The 22,017-nt window shown below is 37.8% G+C and overlaps 2 protein-coding genes across 17 annotated transcripts in view; one reads left to right on the top strand and one right to left on the bottom strand.

Annotated features, from left to right (window-relative positions):
* Positions 1 to 8,109, bottom strand: part of LOC136263495 (CCR4-NOT transcription complex subunit 10-like) — a 32,134-nt gene extending 24,025 nt beyond the window's left edge. For 10 of the 14 annotated variants that reach the window (XM_066058039.1, XM_066058040.1, XM_066058038.1 and 7 more), the window contains exons 1-4: positions 7,986 to 8,109; positions 7,604 to 7,937; positions 2,693 to 2,784; positions 1,670 to 1,707 (exon numbers count right to left, since the gene is read on the bottom strand). In XM_066058039.1, coding sequence (XP_065914111.1) covers positions 1,670 to 1,681 — 12 coding nt within the window. In that variant the 5' untranslated portion in view covers positions 1,682 to 1,707; positions 2,693 to 2,784; positions 7,604 to 7,937; positions 7,986 to 8,109. Of the gene's footprint in view, positions 1 to 1,650; positions 1,708 to 2,692; positions 2,785 to 7,603; positions 7,938 to 7,985 lie in introns of those variants that run through there. The other 4 variants (XM_066058043.1, XM_066058045.1, XM_066058034.1 and 1 more) reach the window with 3 other exon arrangements.
* A 9,957-nt stretch (positions 8,110 to 18,066) lies between these two features.
* LOC136263509 (tetratricopeptide repeat protein 27-like) lies at positions 18,067 to 21,552 on the top strand. 3 transcript variants are annotated; one of them, XM_066058104.1, is made up of 12 exons: positions 18,067 to 18,259; positions 18,307 to 18,345; positions 18,639 to 18,759; positions 18,804 to 19,057; positions 19,135 to 19,247; positions 19,297 to 19,369; positions 19,407 to 19,494; positions 19,544 to 19,597; positions 20,667 to 20,743; positions 20,816 to 20,868; positions 21,362 to 21,440; positions 21,491 to 21,552. In XM_066058104.1, the coding sequence occupies exons 6-10, from the start codon at positions 19,347 to 19,349 to the stop codon at positions 20,853 to 20,855; spliced, it is 282 nt and encodes a 93-aa protein (XP_065914176.1). In that variant the 5' UTR covers positions 18,067 to 18,259; positions 18,307 to 18,345; positions 18,639 to 18,759; positions 18,804 to 19,057; positions 19,135 to 19,247; positions 19,297 to 19,346; the 3' UTR covers positions 20,856 to 20,868; positions 21,362 to 21,440; positions 21,491 to 21,552. The 3 variants fall into 3 exon arrangements, with proteins under 3 accessions (XP_065914176.1, XP_065914175.1, XP_065914177.1); XM_066058103.1 differs by having other exon boundaries at positions 20,667 to 20,770; XM_066058105.1 differs by lacking the exon at positions 21,491 to 21,552 and having other exon boundaries at positions 20,792 to 20,868; positions 21,362 to 21,417.
* The last annotated feature ends 465 nt before the right edge of the window (positions 21,553 to 22,017 follow it).

Below are 22,017 nucleotides of genomic sequence, written 5' to 3'. Positions count from 1 at the left end.
TTCTCGCATTGTAAACAGGAAGGAAATAGTGCTCGGCTTCGCCTCGCACTATTTTACTCCTTCCTGTTTACAATGCTCGCACTATTAATCCCGAATACCACAGCAATCCATCCTATTACATATACTAATATTATTTTGTTTCACTCATGTACAGCAAAGTTATCCACCTTTTTGTGCTAAAAACTATATAGCCATGTTTACTGAGTCCTTCTGCATGTCCATGACCTAAGCTCATATTCCACACATCGCCAACTACACTACACCTCAAAAAATTGTAAAGTTCTATTCGCCATTACATAATTGGCGGCAGCTTCGTATACTAAAGAAGCCATATAACAATAAAATTACAGAATTCTGCTGTGTGAGCTCCTTTGCAGCATTAATCAAGCACTCAACAGCACTTCTTAAGTTTAGAAGATCACACATAGCATCTCTGTGTGGTGAGTATAGTCTACTTCTTCATGTAAACACACAATCGTGATTTGCTACAAGCAACCATAGCTACAAGCAACCATAGCTACAAGCAACCATAGCTACAAGCAACCATAGCTACAAGCAACCATAGCTACAAGCACATAACAAAGTGATAGATAGCGCTGATACCAGAGGTTATTTGTTGTTATGAATATAGTTTCTATAAACCATATTTCCTTTCCATGCAAAGCCTAAAGTTGGATGGAGTCATCTTGTTAAAAATTAAAACTATTTGAGAGATCCATAATTGTTTGACCACACTGTGTAAACAACATGACATCATACTGTTGATATCCCATGGTTTACAGTAGACATTGCAACTACACAATATCTGACTTTGTTGTTGTGAATGATGTGTGTGCATCAGATCAGCTACTCTATAGTCCACAGACTAATCTCAGAGGAGGTTGGTCATGCGTCATAATCCTATGACGTGAAATTATGCAATCAAGCATTGTTCTATGTGTTAAGGCTTGTTTAGCAGCTAGGAAAGCGGCGCATTGTGCTGAGAAGGCTTGTAATACAACTGGGATGCTCTGGTATGGATATACAATTCGTCTAATATTAAGAGGTATGAAGATTGAATTAGTTGAACCCTTCCTTTGAGATCATGAGATGAATGACACGTGACCAATCTCCTCTGGACTAATGTATATGATGTAGTGTGTGAAATAATTTATTTGTAGATGACACACATATTGTGTGGGAAGCCATATGCATTCATACATATCCATGACATATAGATTTCTTCACTGTGTCAATGGATACATTACTAACACAAACTCTACACAAACTATATTACGTATCTCTTTTCTGACATTATATTTTTCGTTAGGTAATCGGGTGTATTATGAAAGTGAATTGGATTCAGTTACTACACACATAGTGTGAAATGGATTGATGCACATTTGATCCACTTTCAGTATGACCACAGCTGGATCAGCATTCAATGAATATTAGTGTGAAAAGGCCTTTATAAATTTTTATTCATCTATAATATCATGCTTGTCAGTCAACGTTTGTCAGCCAACATGGTAGCCAGCTTCTTGTATACTGCAGTAGCAAATGGCTTCAGGCCACCACAAGCAGAAAATAACCAGAACATGTCTTCTCCACCTCTCATCATAAGATGCCTCTATTCTTACTCATTAGTTATAGGATGTCACACTTACTCACCACTTGTACTGATCCTCACTTTATTAATCATTCTCGACACAAAATCAGTGTAACATCCTAATAAGGTGATGTATATACAATTACACACAAGATGGTATTAAGTGATATCAAGAGTTAATAATAGTAGGGAGGGAGAGTGTCTAACGCTCAATAGGCCTGTATAAAATGAGCGTGTAAAGCACCCCGCTTATTATCGTATATCTTTGTAATTTCCTATAGTGTTGATGACCGCAATAAACACGTTATGTCACATTTTGTATGGCCTTGCAAAATTGATAGTTGGTGAGAAAGCAGTGATGCGAAGATGGCTACTCCAGTGAGTGATGGAAGAACCAGAGAGAAATCGTTCATAACTTTCATCTGGCGCTTTTTCTTAGGTTGGGATTCTTCAGGCTGTGTTTCATCGGCGCCGCTTCTTTTCCTTGCCATTGCTTTCGTCTGACACTTCTTCTTGGTTACTTCCAGCTCATCACTCCTTGACCGACGCTTCTTCTTGGGCCTTACCTCGGGACGTGGCTGAACGGTAGATTCGTGATGCAATTCTACCTGTGCTTCCGAGTGTGCTTCATCTCAGCTTTCCTCAAAATTGAACTGTTTCTGCTTCAATTTTGGCCAGTACCGAGGGCTGTTCATCGTAAATCGACATGTTTGATTGCACACGTTGCCTCGCACGTTGCTCATGAGACTGATTCGTGAACAGCTAGTAGTATCGATAATGTCCTTCTGCGGCTTGCCTCATTTCACATCTCCCTTCATGCAATCAACACGTCTGGCTAAGAAGCCAGATTGTCTTACGCGCTCATTTTATACAGGCCTATTGAGCGTTAGACACTCTCCCTCCCTACTATTATTAACTCTTGGTGATATCATAGAGTAAGAGCATCAAGAGTTCATGTTGTAACTGAATTAGTGTAATTATTAATTACTATGAAATACACTGAAATCTAATTAGGACCAGGTCTGGCTCCATACATTAGTACAACCATTGGTCCCATAGTGGTCTTTATATAGAGGTATCCACCGATCACATGACACAGCTAACCTGTAAGGTACTGCCATCCTCTAAGATGGTATCAAACTCTTGATCCATTAGTACTGACAACTATTCCTCTAACTCATCTTTGTCAACATCATCTGATAAAGGAACACATCACTATAACACATTTACAACATAACTAATCAAACAGTACAGTAGTACTGTTTAAAGTAGGGATCCCCCAAAAAATGATGTGCACCACCTAAAATGCTGCCTTCTAAAATCATCCTTGAGACATCTTACGTGACAAAATTACCTTTACAGAATAATATTAGTCCATCTAACATGAAATACAGCATTAAAAACAGAGAACACTTACCAGTGACCAGATATAGAATTTTAAACAAATCGCCACAACTTGAAATTTGGTCTGCCTCACTCACTCCACTCACTGCCTGACCACAGTCGTAAGCTTAGAGGCCAAACGAAGCAGCGCACGGCCACCATTTTAAACCACAATAACAAACTCACCAGTGGGATGTGTCTATGGGGTTCTGACGAGTGTAGGTCCTCTGTGCCTTGTCGATTCTTGTATCTTCAATCAGGCTGCTTGTCTTCTTCATCCAATGAAACCATATTGAGTTGATTATTTTCTGTATCAACACTTTCTTTCAGCAACATATTTAGACACCAAAGAATTATTTCAGAGCTGGATTTCAGAAGCACTTCGGTCCCAGCACTGCAAGAGGTACACTAACTATATATCTGCAACTTCGCGATTAAGATACCGTGACCACACCCATCAAATAAAGAACTGCGTGGACTAATAGCAATAGAGTGCAGGGACCACACCTTTTAAAAATCTAGTTATTTACTTAACAGTAAACAAAATGATCTCACCCTTATTGGTCTAGCTAGCTGCCACGCCTTGGTTGACTCGAGATACTCTAATAGAACAGCCACTCTAATACGTACAACAGTTATGTGTGATATTCTAATAGAACAGTCACAAGTTACACTGTAACTACCTGCGCTAAACAAACTAGTATTTAAAAATGAAGTAGGGACCTACACAATAAAAAGTAGTGAAACAAGAGATGAATGATGGTATTATAGCATACCGTAGACTCTGGTTATTAGGCGCATGCGCTTATAAATTACGGTAAGGAGTTTCTGCTAGGAGGGAATTAGTTGTATCCACTACAGTTTTCAAGTGATTTGAACACCAGTTAATAGTTTGCTTCAGTCGTGGAAACGGAAATCCTTAGAAGCCAGGTAGCAGCTACAGCTATCGTTATTACAGACGGCAGTGTCTACTAGACACGGGCCTGGTGAGGCATTGATGTGCTGTGACATGTCTGATTCATTTTGACAATAATTCTACGTAGTACGAGGTGGCAGAGGCGATTTCAACCATATGCGCTTAACAAACAGGTGTCTAGCACAAGTCTACCATGTGCGCTTAATAACCATGTACGCCTAATAACTGGAGTCTATGGTGGCTCGGTGGGAAAGTCCCTACTTTGGCACATTAGCTACAATTTTGTTCAATGCCAAAGTAGGGGCTTTCCCATCAAGCTATACCCATTCATCTCTTGTTTTACTACTTTTTCATACAGTATGATAGTACTGTATAGTAGGGACTACAAAGGAGTAGGCGTGGCCCACAAAATAACATCACCCAAAAACCAACCTCAATTTTCCCTGATGACAATGAGGAAGTATTGGTTAGGCAAGCTGAGCCTAAACAAGCTTTCAGATTGACCCGAAATGCTTTCAACAAGTTGCTATGGAATTTAAAATAATATGTTTAACGGAATTTTCTACTGACTGACTGACTGACTGAGTAACTGACGGATGACTTCAGACAAGCGCAACTCAACAATGGCTAAGGCTACGGACTTGATTTTTCAATGTCACTTTGGCCTGAGAGGTGTCTTTTGGCAAACCGCAGTATGTACAATGCATTCTTCATGGACTTACCAGTGTCCTCCTTTGTGTCCCATTCATCTTTGCTGACAGCAAAAAGTGTTGATTTGGCAGTAGCATTTGATGGCTTCCCTTTGTAATAGAAATCGTCCGTCTTTTTCATAGTACCTATTTTGATTGCAGAGGTGCATTTCGAACAGTTCTTGAATCAAAATGTTGTGTAATGGGTTGAACATAGCTGACAACGGCTACCTCACATTTCACAGACAATGATTGATATAGCTGGGGGTGCGCAGCGCCATTTCAGATACAGTATGCGTGGGTCCACCAGTCATGATAATTATTTACAAAAAAAAAGTTAGCAAACAAATATACACAAAACATTGACTAGACTAGGGACCATAGCACATCGATAAAAAGTACTGAAACAAGTTGGAGTAGTGCACGATATTAAATCACAGTAAAACAATAAGAAGTGTTATATCCCTACTGTGCATTTCTGTTATGGTACCTTGAGCACAGTAGGGATATAACACTTCTTATTGTTGGGCTTGGCTGTGCCTAACAATACTGCCAAGTTGTCATGAAGGGAAATTGCAGCTGGTTTTAGGGTGATATTTTTGGCTGGAAAAGTCTAGTTCTGCATGATCCCTAATATACAGTACTACTGTACTGTATGATACTCAACAAGCTTGACACCACTTTGCTTCTTGATTGGCCTTGATCAGTTAAATATTAGAAACACTAACAAAACATATGGTGATATTTACGGCGATTATGTAAGCATCCGCCAAATTGCTAATTTTAAGTTCCATGTCAAATTTCAGCTTATATGGTATACCCACACTTGTACCATACAAACAGTAGTACTGACATGGCAACACATTAACACTTATAACTCATGATCTACTAGTGATCCCAACTCTCACAGTGATGAATGAAGAACATTAGACCAACATGTAAACAAAGAATAAAAGTAATTAAAGAACACATTTTAAAAAGTTGAGATTATAAATGACATATTTTTGTGGTTTGACCTTTTCATTTGGTATGGTATAGTGAGTTATTATAGCATCTAAAATGATAGAAGAAAATTTAGCAACAAAAGGTCATTGTTAAAATTAAAATCTTGCTGTTAATTAAGATACGTGCAAAAAGTGATGTGGTAATATTTCTAACAACCAACACTGTCTACTAGCAGAGTGAACAAAGTGAACTGTGTCACACAGTCATACACACAACCTTTACATCATTGTTGTCTGTTGTCTTGTACATCTCATGTGTATCTTGAGTTGTACCCATTGCTAACTAGCCTGTATGGGATGGGAGAAAGCTTTAAGAGAGAGAGAGAGAGCTGGGCCATTGCTAGCAAGCCTGCAGGATAAATCTCAATGGCTTGAAGCATCTGATCGAGTCATGTCTACTTTTTCTTATCAACACTTTTTGCTTCAACTACACTACAGGACACAGCCTTGGTTGGGCAAATGTATCTTTCCAGAGTGCTTAGTGATGAAGTTTTCAACATCATGTGATCTTATTAAAATCATGTGGTAACGTTAACGTTATCATGGTACCAAAATTCTCACAAATTTAATTTTAGCAAATGATCCCAAAGGCTAAATTACTAATTAATGTCTTGCTATAAAACCTGGTATACGGTAATTATAATAAATTACATGTCACCTGAAAGACAATTTAATAAGATTTCAAAAATCCAAACCAGAAGTTGCTATGTTAATCACAAGCAAAGTTATGAGCATTTTATTAAAGAAGTGTAAACTAGATGAAATTTTTAACAGAAATTTGAGTGGTCATAACTTAAAGGGAGACCAGTGAAATGAGCTCTTTATAGGGTGCCAAATGTCAAGAAAATCAAAATGGGGTTTGACATGGAATGACCCGTAGTCTCTACTGTAAGTGATCTGTAGCCATGATTAAGATTTTCATTAATATATCAATTAAATTTGGCAGTGAACTAAATTTGGCAAATTGGTGATTCGATCGTAACTAAACAGCCAAATTTAAATTTCACCAATATTATTTTCATAGCTTGAGTCCAAGCTTTTGTTGAAACAGGTTTTGACAGACCAAGTGTGACTTCATGGATACTACTTAAACACACCTTATTGGTAGTTCCATGCATGCAAAAGGGGTGTGGCTTATGGAGACTATAATTTGTACACTCGAATAGTAGGCGTGGCTCCACGTAAGCTCGAAGATAGCAACATGCATGAATTCATGTACTGCCATTGATAAATGGGTGAGTATGCTTACAGACAGCAAATGATCCTAATCAATGGACATGGTCCACAAAACAAATTGGACCCGGGTCAGATCCCGACCCAGTTCAATGATGAAAGTGACTATACCAGACTGATGCATCCAGTGACTGAATCCATAGCATTTCAGCACAAAAAGGATTGTGCACTACAACATGCACACTTCATCCTTACACCACTTACGTGCACCACCAATATTTATGTGAAAGCATAGAGGACTTGCACAGGTGAAGCAATGGTTGCTAGGCGGCATGTTTCGGGACAACTTTCTATGGCGCATACTGAGTCAGAATGAAGGTAAAGAGATTTTATTCACTAAGCGCTGGGTATAGTGGCACTGGGAAGCAGGGCTGGTTTCGTAATAGAAGATCTTATCACTGGCTTTGTGAAATAGGTGGCTAATTAAATTTCGATACATTACTCACCATTTCTAACTTATTCGCCTTTTATAACGAACTGGGTGGTATTTACAACACAACTCAACACTGATTCGCTTCATTACAACCTGTACCAAACCCTGAGAAAGTCACAACACTGTCCCGAAACATGGCCGGCAGTTACGGTTGCTTAGCAATTACAATAATTTACGTCATGCTGCAAGTCCTCTATTTCACCAAATTAAATTTTCGCCAACTGCAATTTGATAGCAAATTGCCAAATATTAGTTTCACCAATATTTGTTGTTAGGGTACCTTGATTACTGAGCCTAATATATTTAATTTGATAACCTCCTTGATCACTTGATTTTCCTCTTATGCACTATACTCACCTGTTGACTGATAAAGTTCAGGCTCTTCCTAAAGTCATCGGTCAAGGTCAGGTTGGACAGACAGTACTTGGCTACCGCCCTAGGGAACACTTTGATGTGATGTGCACGTGACAAGTAGAATACAAAGACGTGTGGGTCAAGCAACTTTGGTTATGAAAAACTTGTTTAGCTAACTGTTCCTCTTCTGTAGTGAACGCCTCCGTTGTCAGATCTCATCTCTACACTAATTCACCTTCGGATTCACCACACCGCGCTCCTTCCTTTTTGAATTTGGGTCCACTCGCGCCTGTAGGATGACGCGCGTTATTAAGAGCAATTATGATGTACCGGTTATCTACGGATATTATTGGTGATAATGGTAGACAGGAAGAAGTAGGCCTACCAAGATTGTTTCCTTCAGGTGATTAGAAGTAGTGGATCACAAGTCCTCCAAGAGACTACTCACCTTACCATGAAAATGTACAACAAATAAACAAGGTGAGATCACGTGATGTGTACACATTACTGCATGCAGAGAGAAACAATACATTTAAATTATGACCTGTCAAAGTTGTGATGACATAATTGGGCACATGTTAATTGGATCACATTTTGGGTTGTCATTTTACAGTTTTGTTGCAAACATTCCTCACACCTCTGTACCAAGAGTACATATTAGAAACCAAGAGTGTTGAATGGGTGTATTACCCTATTATTAATGATTGCATGAAGTAACACGGACATTTCAGTAATTGTTCTTTTATATTGCCATTTAAGGGTTGCTATATTTAGCCCAATTCGGCCACTAAACTAAGTGAAAACATGATCAAGGGGTAGTCACTGCCAATAGTCCTGTAGAACCATCTGCGACCGGGATCAAAATCAAATCAAGCGACCAAGAGGTAAATTAGTACTGAATCAAGCAATCAAGACGTCCTAGAAAGTGGTGATTAAGCTAGCTCGCAAACAAAATGAGAATTTACAAAAATACGTGCTAAATTATCAAGAAATCAAGGCTGTTTTTAAGGTGAAATCAAGTGATCAAGGTATATTTTTGTTGATCAAAACCCTGATTCCGGTTGCAGATGGTTCTACAGGACTATTGGTAGTGAGCACGCCTTGCGTGATGGTGAGGAGAAATGGAAAATGTTAAAGTTCTGGCACTGCCAAGTGGATCCCTGAAGGCGTGACAACACGCTCGTGTGTGCAATCATTGTTTTAACGAGCTGGAGTTATCTTGGCTGTTTATACTACACTTTCCTTGTACAATAACTGTTGAACACTTGGTTGAGTAACACAGAAAATTGGCAAAGACCTGTTGCCACGTACGCATTTCAAATTACCATTTCACATAAAGAACAGTTGCTGAAATATCCGTGTTACACAATCATTAATCACAGGCTAATACACTGTTCAACACTGTTGGTTTCTATTATATACTCTTGTCTGTACTAATAACAAGATATTGGAAGCTCCGTATTGTTCCAGAAGTAATTAATTTGGTTGTTGCAACATATACATCAGTTGTGTTGCTATCTCGGTTGCTATGATCTATTATCACAAGATGGTAATTGGCACATATTCCAGGAGCTGTAAGTCGATCCACATGACACCAAGATTTGTAATAGCTACACTGAGTGACTTTAGATTTCAACATAATTATGACATCTGTCAGAAGGATGGTTAGAAATACCCGTAACAGGTTCACTAAGTGACTACACAACAGGTTATCACTGGAAAAGCTCTGGATAAGATGTTGAACTTTAACACAAACCATTTGATATTGTCTGAAATTTAATACAATGTCACTAGCTAGTTTTTGAACCAGGCACACGCCCACAGCCAGCCAAAGGCCAGCTGTGGGTGTGTGCCTTGTTTACTGAAATTGTTTTCCCTAAAATGTGTGTGTGTTTGTATGTATGTGTGTATGTATGTTTGTATATTTGTTTGTCTTTCCATACCCACATGAGCAAAGAAGCTTATGCTAAAAGGAGCCTGTATGTGAGAATGAAGGCTTAATTGGTTTATATTTATGCTACTGCTATATTAATTCAGTTAGATAATTAGATTTGTAAATACTGTGTATTTCGTAATTCTTGTATTACATTGCTATGCACAGCTAAGGAAGTGTAATTCTAACAAACCACTTTAAACTGCAATTAAATTACGCACAAAAGTATCTTCTCAACTGTTTTATAGTGTGTCTGGTGTTTTCTTGTGTGAATTGGTTAGGGAAAGCCTCGAGGCTGTCCTTCATGTTTGTTCCAATAGGAGATAGTATATTTAGCGGAACGGCGGAATTGGCGGAAACAGCAGAATCATCATTTACAGATTATGGACAGTCTTAGAACACCCACTACCAGTTAGCTACTCACTGGGGTATTGGTAAAAGCGGGAGATTTCTTGGTAAAACTAGGATCGGGAGCTGGGAGATCACGTACACAATCACTACAAGCAACTGTTATTTTTGCACTAAAGATGGTTTATTGATGTACAAGAGGACTCATGCAAGTAGTCTCTCCCCTCCTTTAAAACATGAGATATCATCATCAGTACGAACTTACAAAAGATCGAGATACTCTAATAGAGCAGTCAGCCGGCCACTCTATAGAACAGTCTCTTAACTGCCACTGACTGCCAGTCGCTTGTTGTTGTATTTTTTAATATACAAGGTGAAAAGTCTTAGTGCTTTCAAATTAAAAAAAATCTTGCTGGGTGGGAATCATGCTCCCAGAATGTCACCCATATCATTTTCTTCCCTTTTGTAGCTGTATGCTTCACTCCATGTATGACCTTCATTGCTATAAGTTTACCCAGACTCTAATTTGACCTGCTCCACTGATTTTATTCTACCAAGTTATTGTTGCTCTGGCTGTGTAGACAGTTGCTAGATCAGGCGGTGCATGCACTTTCACAGTTAGCTTATAAATTCAATAAATATTTGGAGTTTTTACAGCAAGAAATTTTCTCTGTGAGTTAGCAATAAAAGTTTCTTAAATTATCAGACTGTTTTGATTGATTGATTGATTTATAAATTACCCTCTGAGTCTCTGACAGTTGGCAACTACCATTCTCCCTTGCCAGAACAGCATACAATGCAGACAAAATTAATGAACATAGCTAGCTAACAAGTACAAAACTTAACACATGCACACAATACAAATATACGTGTATACAAATGTAACAATTAACTTAAGGAAAATTATAAAAATGACTGAACAAACACATGAAATAAACAAACAGCAAGAACAGACACAACAGAGATTGGTCTGAAGTTGCCAGGATTGTTCAAAGCACCATGCACCTTTATGAACTGGAGTATATGTGAGCACTTCCTGTCTGAAGGAACAACTCCACTCTGCAATGAACGTTAACAGTTTAAGGTAGCCAATGGAGCAGTCTATCTCTTTCAGGAACCTAAGACGAGCCATCTGGACCTGTGGACTTCCTAGGATCCATAGAGTTCAGATGAGAGAGGACTAAAGATTCAGAAATCTCAGCAAAAGTGAATGGATTAGTGTCACATGAAGTAGCAGGTATTGCAAAGTTGTCAGCTAGCAGATTGATGTGATGAAGTGACACATCACTGCTACAGTTTTGAAATGTTTATTAAGAGAGTCTGAAGTAAATGAATCATTCAATGCTGCTTTTATGGTATCACTTCTTCCAATTATGTTATTAACACATGACTACATGTATATTGTGGACAATTCTTGCTCTGCAACACTGATGACTGAAAATGATCTATCTTAGCTTGGTGTAGCGACCATGATTTTGAGGACAAATTTCCATTCCTGTACTATCTAATAATTATATAAAAGAGATTTCTGATAGTTACATTCTTCGTCCTTTTTTTCTTAAATAAATAACATGTATCATTGTCTATATACATGCATTGGCCATATCTCTGGAATGCTTCAAGGTATCAAGTTAATATCTAACACAAGATATAGATAAATATTCAGTGCCTTATATTTATACAAAAGAGAAAATATTGACCAAATTGAAAAAGGATGATGTACCTAAAAATCACAACTAATGAATACTGTGACAAATAGTGAACTTTGCTACAAATTCTTAATGATGCTCACTATGTGCCATGGTAGCTATTCACTGCTCATTTTAACTGTTTGCTTTTCCAAGTTGGGTCACATTCAGGATGGATTTCATAAAGAACAAGAAGTTGCCAGGCAAATGCATTAAATACAGTATAGCTACCATCATTAAGTCAGTGGAACGAGCCATAGCATGAGAAGGACAACAGTGAGTCTGACAATATTAATGGATTGGACTTATAGAATATAATGTTCACATCGGCATGCATCACTTCAGGAACTGTGCATGCACGGGACAGAACTCAAAATGAGAATTATTTCCAAGATAAATTTTGATTTAGTAGAACAATTAAGTAGCAAAGCATGAAGTGGAGCAGGTCAAAGATTAGTATAGCAATGAAAGTCACACATGGAGTTTGAAGCATACAGCTACAAAATGCAGACAATGATGTATGGGTGACTTTCTGGGAGCATGATTCCCAATCTTTTTTTAGTTGCTCTAAGGCTATACTTGCAGACTTTTCACTTGTTATAATATCTTATGTTTGGAAGGAAGAGAGACTACTTGCATGAGTCCTCTTCTGCATCAATAAACCATCTTTAGTGCAAAAATAACAGTTGCTTGTAGTGATTGTGTACATGATCTCCCAGCTCCCGGTCCCGGTTTTACCAAGAAATCTCCCACTCCCGCTCCCCTCCCGGTTTTACCAATACCCACTCACTGTAACATATATAAATACAGCTACATAGAACTCACCATAACTGAAGCTCGTGGTCTTTGTAGCACCGATTTTCTGTCTTCTTGCAGCTTAACATCATCTGTGACACTCTTAGAGTGTAGTCATATCTCAACCCTCACACCCCGTATTTTGACACATGTTACTAGAAGCGCCATCAAGGGGGGCACTTATAATTGAAAATCTGTAAACGCCACCCCGAGAAAATAGAGTATGCCTACGCAAGACTAAGCCTGACCATTCAACACCAAAATGTGGTAATCAGTCACGGTGAGCCTGTAAAGCCTGTGGTGAGCTCTGTGTAGCTGTATTTATACATGTTACAGTGAGTAGCTAACGGGAGGTGGGTGTTCTAAGGCTGTCCATAATCTGCAAATGATGATTCTACTGTTTCCGCCATTCCGCTAAATATACCATCCCTTCCATAAGTACAGAATATTCCTCCTTTCTCTTCAAAGGAATTTGTTATTTCTGGTAGCCTACGGAGACAGATAGCTACACTGTTTTTCGGTTGTATTACTCCCATAGAGCCCATTGTGAAAGGCATTCATAATGTCTTCAGTAGTGATACCATGATATATTGTATATCGTGATAATCGTGATAGAAACATTTCATGATAATAATACGTGTAATAGAGAAAAGGCTATATTATGATATGAAACACAAATTATTTAGTAAAAGGTGACTTGATATTTGCAAAATATGAGGACATTTCTCTGGTAACATGTGGTGATGCATAAAAATCAAGTGTCAACTTTGTCAAATCATTGTTATAAATTGACTGAATGAAACATGTCCTGTGAAAACATTAACATATTTCTTATATCATGATATAAGCCCCATGATATCGTGATTATCTTGATATTAAAATTCTCATATCATGTCATCACTACCGGGAAGGTTTATACTAGTTCAATGCTATATATGGTTGTTTAATAACCTATTTAGTTACTATGGGATAGTATTAACTGCATCATTGCCTGGTTTTTAGAAGTAGCATAACATTGTCTTGTTGCTGTTATGTCTTCAAAGACTTACATTACTGTGATTTCTTTGAGTTGCCAAATACAAGACAACCAGTTTGAATAGTATAAAATTCTCACTAATATTTCTCCTTTAGACACTCTCTTTGGTTCTGTACAACCTTTAGCAAAGTACAATACATGTTTAAATAACCAGACTACTACTTTTAAACCTTTTGTAGTCCTGAAAGGCAATCCGAGGGGTGTGTACCCAGAATGTACACATTATATTGAGTGTGTGAACAGAGCTTCCAATCCTGTGTTATTAGTGTAGTATCTATGTTACATGGTTCATATCACATGTACAAGTTGAATAAAGTTATCAACCTGATAGCAGCTCACATGAGTAGTGTACATGTACACATGTGAGCTATCATGTATAGTCATGTATAGATAAATGCCAACTAATGGTTGAAATGACACATGAATTATATAAGGTGTTTCAAGGCTTCAACTATGGTAATTCTTTCGTAGGCTAAGAGTGCATTGCGAAGCTTTGAAAGATAAGTTTATAAGAAGTTTACTTATCCTCCAAACCTATGAAACATTCAAAGCTTCGTTCCAGCCCTATCCAAGACCATCCATCATAACAGCTTGACAGTATTCGTTAGACATAATCAAACCCAGCTATGAGCCATGTTGATCCATAACAAAACTTGGATACTTGGTGACTTGTTAAAGCACTGCTTTGCACTAAATACAGCGATTGGATTTATAGCAGTCAATAACTCTCTAATTGTACAATTCCATGTGTTTGAATTCAAACTTGAGTTGGTTACTTTACTGTACTCAACAAGATCTTTACAATATCACTATAGTGTACACTCCATTTAGACCACTGACATGCATTAATGATGTTTTAAAAATCTTACTGTAAAGTAAAGCATACGTTAACGTAATACCGAACTTTCTACCTGACCACCTACAGTATTGGATACACTTTAGTTCGTTATTTTGTATTTATTTATTTATTTTGTGTTTTAGCTCTGTATTTTATGCTTATTTTTGCTGTATGTGTGTTTTTTCCCTCTCCTATACGGAAGAACGGTTGTAGCTGATAAAACAATAAAATTATCCTGTATTTTGATTTGGGTGTTCTCTCCCCTTGCCAGGATGTGCCCCTGATAAGGTGGACCAGTCAGGATAATCATTTACACAAGTTTTAGACATATCAGTACATTTCTGATTTCCTCTATTAACATTAATTGTAGTAATAATGTCAACAACTGAAATGCAAAAGGTCAAATGAACACTTTACAGCAGTCAAACTAGTAGTATATGAACCCCCCTAGAGTCTATATTCTAATTGTAGTCCAATAGTAATAATGTAATATACACAACAATCTACTGAGCACACACAGCACAAGACAGTTCTTTGTTCCTATCATAAGGAGGAAATGGTAGGTAATTGATGTTCTCAAAAACTATGAGGCCTAGAGACCTGTACTAACTGGGGATAGATTCACCTGTGAACGAAGCCACAAATGTATAATAATTATGCCTATTCGTGCAGATTATTGAAATGGATGTGTAATTCTATATAACGCCCTGTACAAAGCACATCCTGAACTCTAGATCACATGAAGGAGAAGATTAGCAACCATCCATGGAGTGATCGGAGAAGAACCAGTGGCCACCTTACCCGTAAACAACAGTTTCTTCTCCTTTTTTTAAAAGTATGTTTTATTGTTTGTAACTGTTTATTTGTAGCGTAAACAACCAGCTGATGTGCTGATGAACAACAAGGTAAAGAGTATGTTTCAATGTTGTACTTGTAGTACATTTTACTGTGCTTCATCCTTCACCTGGCTTGATCATTTCCACCTTTAGCTACTGTTGTTGCTAATAGTCTACGATCAATAAGATGAAGTGTTGTATATACAATAGCTAATGTGTAACTATCTCCTGTATGTTGTGTATGTATAGTATTGTATACTGTGATCACTGTGTCAAAGCCACACCACTGATTTATTGACACATACTGTACCAGGGGCCAGTGAGTTCACAGTGAGTACAAAGTTGCTGCATGACAGCTTCATCCTTCACCTGGCTTGCTAATAGAACGATTTTCCACCATCAGTGTTGCCAATAATACATTACTTAATGTGTATCTCCACTATGTCATCTATGGCTCACAATGTTGTGTATACACACAGTGTGTACATGTTCTATACCATATGTGTATTTTGTACCATATGATTTTCCGTACCATACGCGTACGGTATAGGCATACGCGTATGGTACGTACCGTATGCGTATTATGCCTTTTCTCAGTGTCTTCTAGCCTTGCCATCTGATCACCTAGCTACAATGGTCTACCTTTACAAGCATTTCTAGCTGAGTAAACTAGAACACAACATAGAGCTAATATAGTATAGCAGCATAGCCCCCAAAATTGACAATATTGTGTAGTTTTTCACAAAACCATGAAACTTTCCACATAAATAGTAATCCTCATGACATGTAATTTTAGATATAGTGCCATTGCTGAATTGACCTTTGGTGACCTTTACGGCCATTTTTGTACAGAAAATAGATCATTTTTGTCTTTAACTCCCTGAGGCAGTAATTAACATGTTAAAAAATGATACCAAACAAAAGATCTTGCTGATAGAAACAACTTGGTTTTTATTTGAAGTCAATAGGTGATTTCATTACAAAGTTACGATCATTTAGACTCTATTTAGACTATTTTGGGTGGGTAATAAATCTCATATACTCCACCTTGTTTTCTAAATACTCCACGCCTTCAGGCACAGTATAACACATGCTCAAAATCTAGGTTTATCCAATCGCTATGCATTGTTCACGTACAGTGATTTAACGAGCGCTATTATTTTGTCACTTGAGGATGCATAGTTGCCATGGTGCTAGTATCAGTTATCGTAAGAAAACCAGCCGCTTTTACCGGGCCTACAGCAGGAACAGCCATGGATGAGGTAAGTAATCTGAGTGTAATGTGAAATAGAGTCTAAAGCAGTTATACAGGCACAATGTGGAGCCTATGAAATTTATAAACCCTCAGGCCCTTAGTAGCGCCCTCGCTTTGCTCGTGTGCTACAGCCCGAGCCTTCAGGTTTATAAATTTCATAGACTCCATCCACATCGTGCCCGTATATCTATTATTTTTTACTAGCTGCAAAATATGATAAATTTACCTGCCCTCGAGGTGTGAATTACCTGTGAGCAGATAATTATACTTAAATTTATCAAAATGTGCTACTAATAAAAATACTCATAACTTAAGAATGAATTCACTTATTGACTTCAAATAAAAACCAAGTTGTTTAGTTCAACAAGATCTTTATTTTGGTACCAAGTTAATAACTGCCTCAGGGAGTTAAAGACAAAAATGATCAATTTTCTGTACAAAAATGGCCGTAAAGGTCACCAAAGGTCAAATCAGCGATGGCACTATATCTAAAAATACATGTCATGAGGACTACTATTTGTGTGGAAAGTTTCATGGCTTTATGAAAAGGTGCACGATTTTTTGGTTGTGCCGCTATACTAATAATCTGCTTAGCTGTATAACTATAAATTTATTCATCAATACACACATGCATTTTATCCTTGCCATGTCCATGTATTTCCCACTATAGTCTTACTGATGTACCTAAATCTTATGTACATGATCTCACGTTGTCTGCAGAACTTCACATGAATGGTACTGTGTATGCTACTTTATAGCTATCAGATGCATGCAGATGGTCTTATATACTCAATTATAAGTGTGGATAACTGACAGTTTACAACACAATTGGGTACAATAAGCAAGGAGAGCAATTACAACATGCATGGTAGCTAGTAAGTGTTCTAACTGAATTATACATATATTGCTTGTGCAAAGCTAATAACTTAAAAATGAACTTCGTAAGTGTCATCAGTTGTGCAACATGACCCCTTATTGTGTTTGCATCTTTATCTGGCTGCTACACTCTTTCTTGTTTACATACTGTAAATAGTACCACCACTCACATTCATCACAATACATGGAACTACATGCAGCACAAATTAATGTGATGTTGTTAACTTTAAAGTATTCAGATAAGAGTAACTAAACACATTGTCTTCCCATCCACAAGCATGTCAGTAAATAGTGAGTGGCTACAACACACTTAACAATTAAACAATGCTATAGATAATATACGTTCACTACTGAATTATTCATTAGAACTCATAAAGTCACCATAACATCTCTGCCATGGTATGTTTTCCTACTTCATCTCAGTAGGCAATGTCTCATTCAATAGCAAAGATTTGGCAAACTACAGTTTAAAAAGAATTTATTGCACAATTAATTGCTATATACACATCAATCTTAGAGTAGCTTGCATGTCTAATAATGCTAAGCTAGATATTATTTGTGTCATTGTAGGGTACTTGTTTGCTATTGGAGTACCTCTCCATTGAAGAGTGGAGAACTATTGTTCCAATGTAAGGACATCGTAAGTACCTGGAGCAGCTGTGACAGGTGGCAAGATATATGTTGTGGGAGGTTGCAACAGCACATCACGTTACAACTCTGTAGAGTGTTGTGATCCCAGTATGGACCAGTGGACTGAAGTGTGTCACCTGTTATCTTGTCGTAGTGGTCTTGTACTAGCAGTACTTGATGGCTTCCTGTATGCTGTGGGTGGTAACGATGGTACCACTTACATATCTTATCACTAAACAATATAACCATCTATCCAATGAATGGACTGATCCTCCTTGTGTGTCTACATCTCATGATTGTGTAGGAGTGACTATTATTACTCTACAACACCAAACCTCACCAGTGAGCTACTATCAAGGACGAGATTCTTCTCAACATACCAACAAACAGCAACTCAGTAATCAAATTCCTTGTTCTATAGCAAGTAAGTAGATATGTGGATTATATGGTATGGTGTGTAAATTGTAGCAGTTTAGAAGCAGTAAAATTGGAGCCTCTACAAATTTGACAGTGAGGGATTAAAGTTAACTATCTTGTACCAGACAAGCTATTCAACAGTGGGACACTCTCCTTTATCACATTATTCACTCTTTAAGTAGATGTGTCATAAAGTTACATAGTTAACAGGGCTCAGTTCAGTTACCAATCAATGGGGAATTATTGTCAGTTTAGTATTAACTGGTTGTGTTGAGGAGTGTTCTGTGTTGTAAATGCAATACTTAACATGACAATCCAATGTATTAACATTGTTTGACATTAACACATGTGATTCCATAGTTGAGTCATATTTCTTGATTTTATAGATTGAATTTGGACCTTGTCCGTGTTGTTACGATGAGATAGATAATCCTGGTCTGGCGTTTGTGCTGAATTCAGCAACTACAGTACACCATATCATGACAGTCAAGTCACCTTTACAACAGAGTATGTGTAATGTTTAGAGTGTATCCTTATGTGTGTTGCTCTAGGTGACAATGTGAAAGTATCTGTTGCTATCTTACTAGCCTGGATTGAGCAAGTGGTAGTTGGATCTGGCTACCAACATGTCATTGTGTCTCACTCTAATGGTATCCATGTTCACTGCTTATTTCAAGACCTTTTGAACCAACATTTCACAAAGCCACTCCAAATATTTATGGACAAGATGTCAGGTTGACTTGTCTGGAGGTCACATGGTGGAAATCAGATATGATGGACCAGAAGAGCAGCACTACAGAAACAGGTAGTTGGCACACTAAATTTGTCTACTTTTCAAAGTTTTAACTTTTTATGTCATTATGCTATGATCATGTGATCTAGTCAATTGTCTGGTGTCGTTGGGTTGTTTTACTGATGCTTTGCTTATCTATGAGCGGCTACAATTATGGGATGGACTTGTGATGTGTCTGCAGAATGTTAGCAGACTACGAAAGGTTTACATGATAAATTGTTGGTTGCTATAGTGACAATTCCTCCCTATAGGCAGAAAGTGTTCTTTGTGAACAACTGAAGATCAAAGAGACTCCATTACTATGGTGTCTCCTATGTTACCCAGGTAACAAGGTGATATGATCATGTGATCTCCTTAATAGGAAGAAGTGTGTCATCAGAAGGCATGGCAGTTGTCAAGGCAACATAACAGTGTGTTCATTAGGAATGTTGTACTTGCACAAGGAGAAGGTATGTTGCTATGGTGATGTTTATCAGTTACTATGGATACTGATGATAGTATAAAGAGTGTGTGGAGAGTCTTCGGTTGTCATTAGTGATATCATCTCTACAAGTTAGTGGATGTGTTGTCATCATACGGTACTGTAGTACTGTATATTAGGGATCATGGAGGTTGGAGGTTTTCTGGCCAAAAAAATTATCCTAAAACCAGCTTCATAATACCATCCTTGTACCTTGCCAGTATTGGTTAGGTATAACAAGCCCAAAAGTGCCTTCAGCATTACCTTAAATGCTTCCAATAGATTTACAATTTTTTAAAAAAAAAGAAATATTCAATGGAATTTTCTACTGACTAACTGCCTGCCTGCCTTATTCCTTCAGGCAAGTGTAACTTGATAGCTAGTAAGGCTACAGGCTTGATTTTATTCACTGTTTGATGTCACTTCATCCTGAAATGTGCCTCTTGACATACCACAGTACATATATACAATGCACACATTATGGACTTGACTTACCTTTGTCCTCCTTTGTGTCCCATTTCTTTATGCTGACATCCCAAGGTGTCAATTCGCAGTAGTGTGATACATTTGTAAACAGGAATCATCTGTATTGTCTGTGGTGACTGGATTGGTTGCAGAGGTGTTCACTGTTGTTTGTTTGTAATGTTGTGTGATGGGTTGAAAGTGTAGTGGTCATCACTTTTTGAGTCAGTAATTGATATTTGAGGCTTGTGAATTGTCTGTATTCTTCTGTGGTGACTGGATTGGCTACAGAGGTGCTTCTACTGTTGTTTGTTTGTAGTGGTATGTATCAGGCTGAACCTAGCTGAAAGCTTTGAGCCAGTAATTGATAGCTGGGGTGTATGTGCAGACGAAAACACTAACTCTGGCACCATCCTTTCTTTTGATGTGGTATGTGTGGGTTTACCAGTCATAATAATGTTACAAAAAAGGTAACAAGCATAAGGAAAAATTTGGAATTTTAAGTTTGATTAGAAAAAAGTAGACATACAAGGGAGGTCTCCTACACCTGCAGATATACTAGTGAACATTTAATCCCTAATTCAGTCATGAGTAGTCATCTTCAGGTGTAGGAGACCTTCCTTGTTCACCTTCAATGATCCCTAATTGAACTTAAAATTTATATTACTTGTATATTGCGACTATCATTGATTTGTTTAGGAGGGGGTGTGGTTCTCACTGGGACATGCGGCATTAAAACTAGCCAATCATGATCTAGCAGTGAAGGCATTTAGGAGGTGTGTCTTGTTGGATAGTGATGTAAGGTAATATTGTGGGTGTGGCAGGTCATGATCACATGATCTTCACAGAATGCTGAGGCCTGGAACAACTTATCAGCAGTTCATTTGAAGAGAAATGAAAAGTTAGTAATCATGTACTGTATATTAGGGATCATGGAGGTGTGTATTTTCTCAGTAACCACAAACCATCCTCACTACACCTTCACAACACCTTGGTGGGTAGAATCAAGTTCAAATGTGTCTTTTGAGCATTTTAACTGTCTACTAGTATATCTTAGGTGTAGGTGACCTCCCTTGTTTCACTACTAGTTGTCATCCCTACTATTCCCTTCTACTTGTGATCTTTAAATTTGTTGTATATATCACATAAATGGTATTGTTTGAGGTACGTAATTTTCATGAGTTTCATCAATGAAATATCTTTTGTAAAATTTTGATTGTGAAAATGGTCAAAATATTAGGCACCCCTATACACTGCAGGCAGTGCAATTCGTGAGAATAAAATTGCGAATATGATGGAAAGTGAGTGGTAGTGAAAATTACATACCTCTACAAATACCATGTATACAATACCTGAATTCTCCAATTACTACATTATATTGATGTTGATCATAGGGAGAAAGCTTTCCACTGTTTGTTGGAGGCTGTGAAGGGTTACTGTGACAATTGGAGAATATGGGAGAACTACTTGCTGGTGGGTGTAGTTAATGAGCTCATGTGATCAAGCCCCACCCCCTAGTACAGGTTAGCACAGAAACAGGACACTACAATGAAGCCATATCAGCATACCATTGACTATTAGACTTAAAAGAGAAATTCTGTGATGTTGAGGTGGGTCATGTGATCCAATAAGGTTACCATAGTAACCATTGTTCTTAGTAGATATTACATCATCTGGTGGAAGTAGCAGCCAGTGGTTGCCATGATGACAACAGTTTACATGATAAACTCAACCTTATTAACAAGAGTTACAGCTCATCCAGGTATCTTCACTATTTTAGAGACCTTTGGAATGGCACATAATCACCTTGGGCTTCATCCTCGGTGATTATTGTGCCATTCCTCAGGTCTCTAAAATAGCGAAGATACCTGGATTTGTGCAATAACCTACACTTAGTGTGGGGAAAGATGTTGACAAGTGTAAACAACTTGTTGATGTCTCATTACAATATTCCCATGGTAACTATACATCTACATGTTGACCATGTCATGATATTATATCCCATAGTGTGCAGGGTACACAGCCCCACCCACTCCAACTTGTCTGTGGC

The sequence above is a fragment of the Dysidea avara genome, chromosome 8 (assembly GCF_963678975.1).
Source record: "Dysidea avara chromosome 8, odDysAvar1.4, whole genome shotgun sequence".
Classification (NCBI taxonomy): Eukaryota; Metazoa; Porifera; class Demospongiae; order Dictyoceratida; family Dysideidae; genus Dysidea; species Dysidea avara.
Note: the sequence above shows the minus strand (reverse complement) of the source record. Positions and strands in the feature narration are given on the sequence as shown.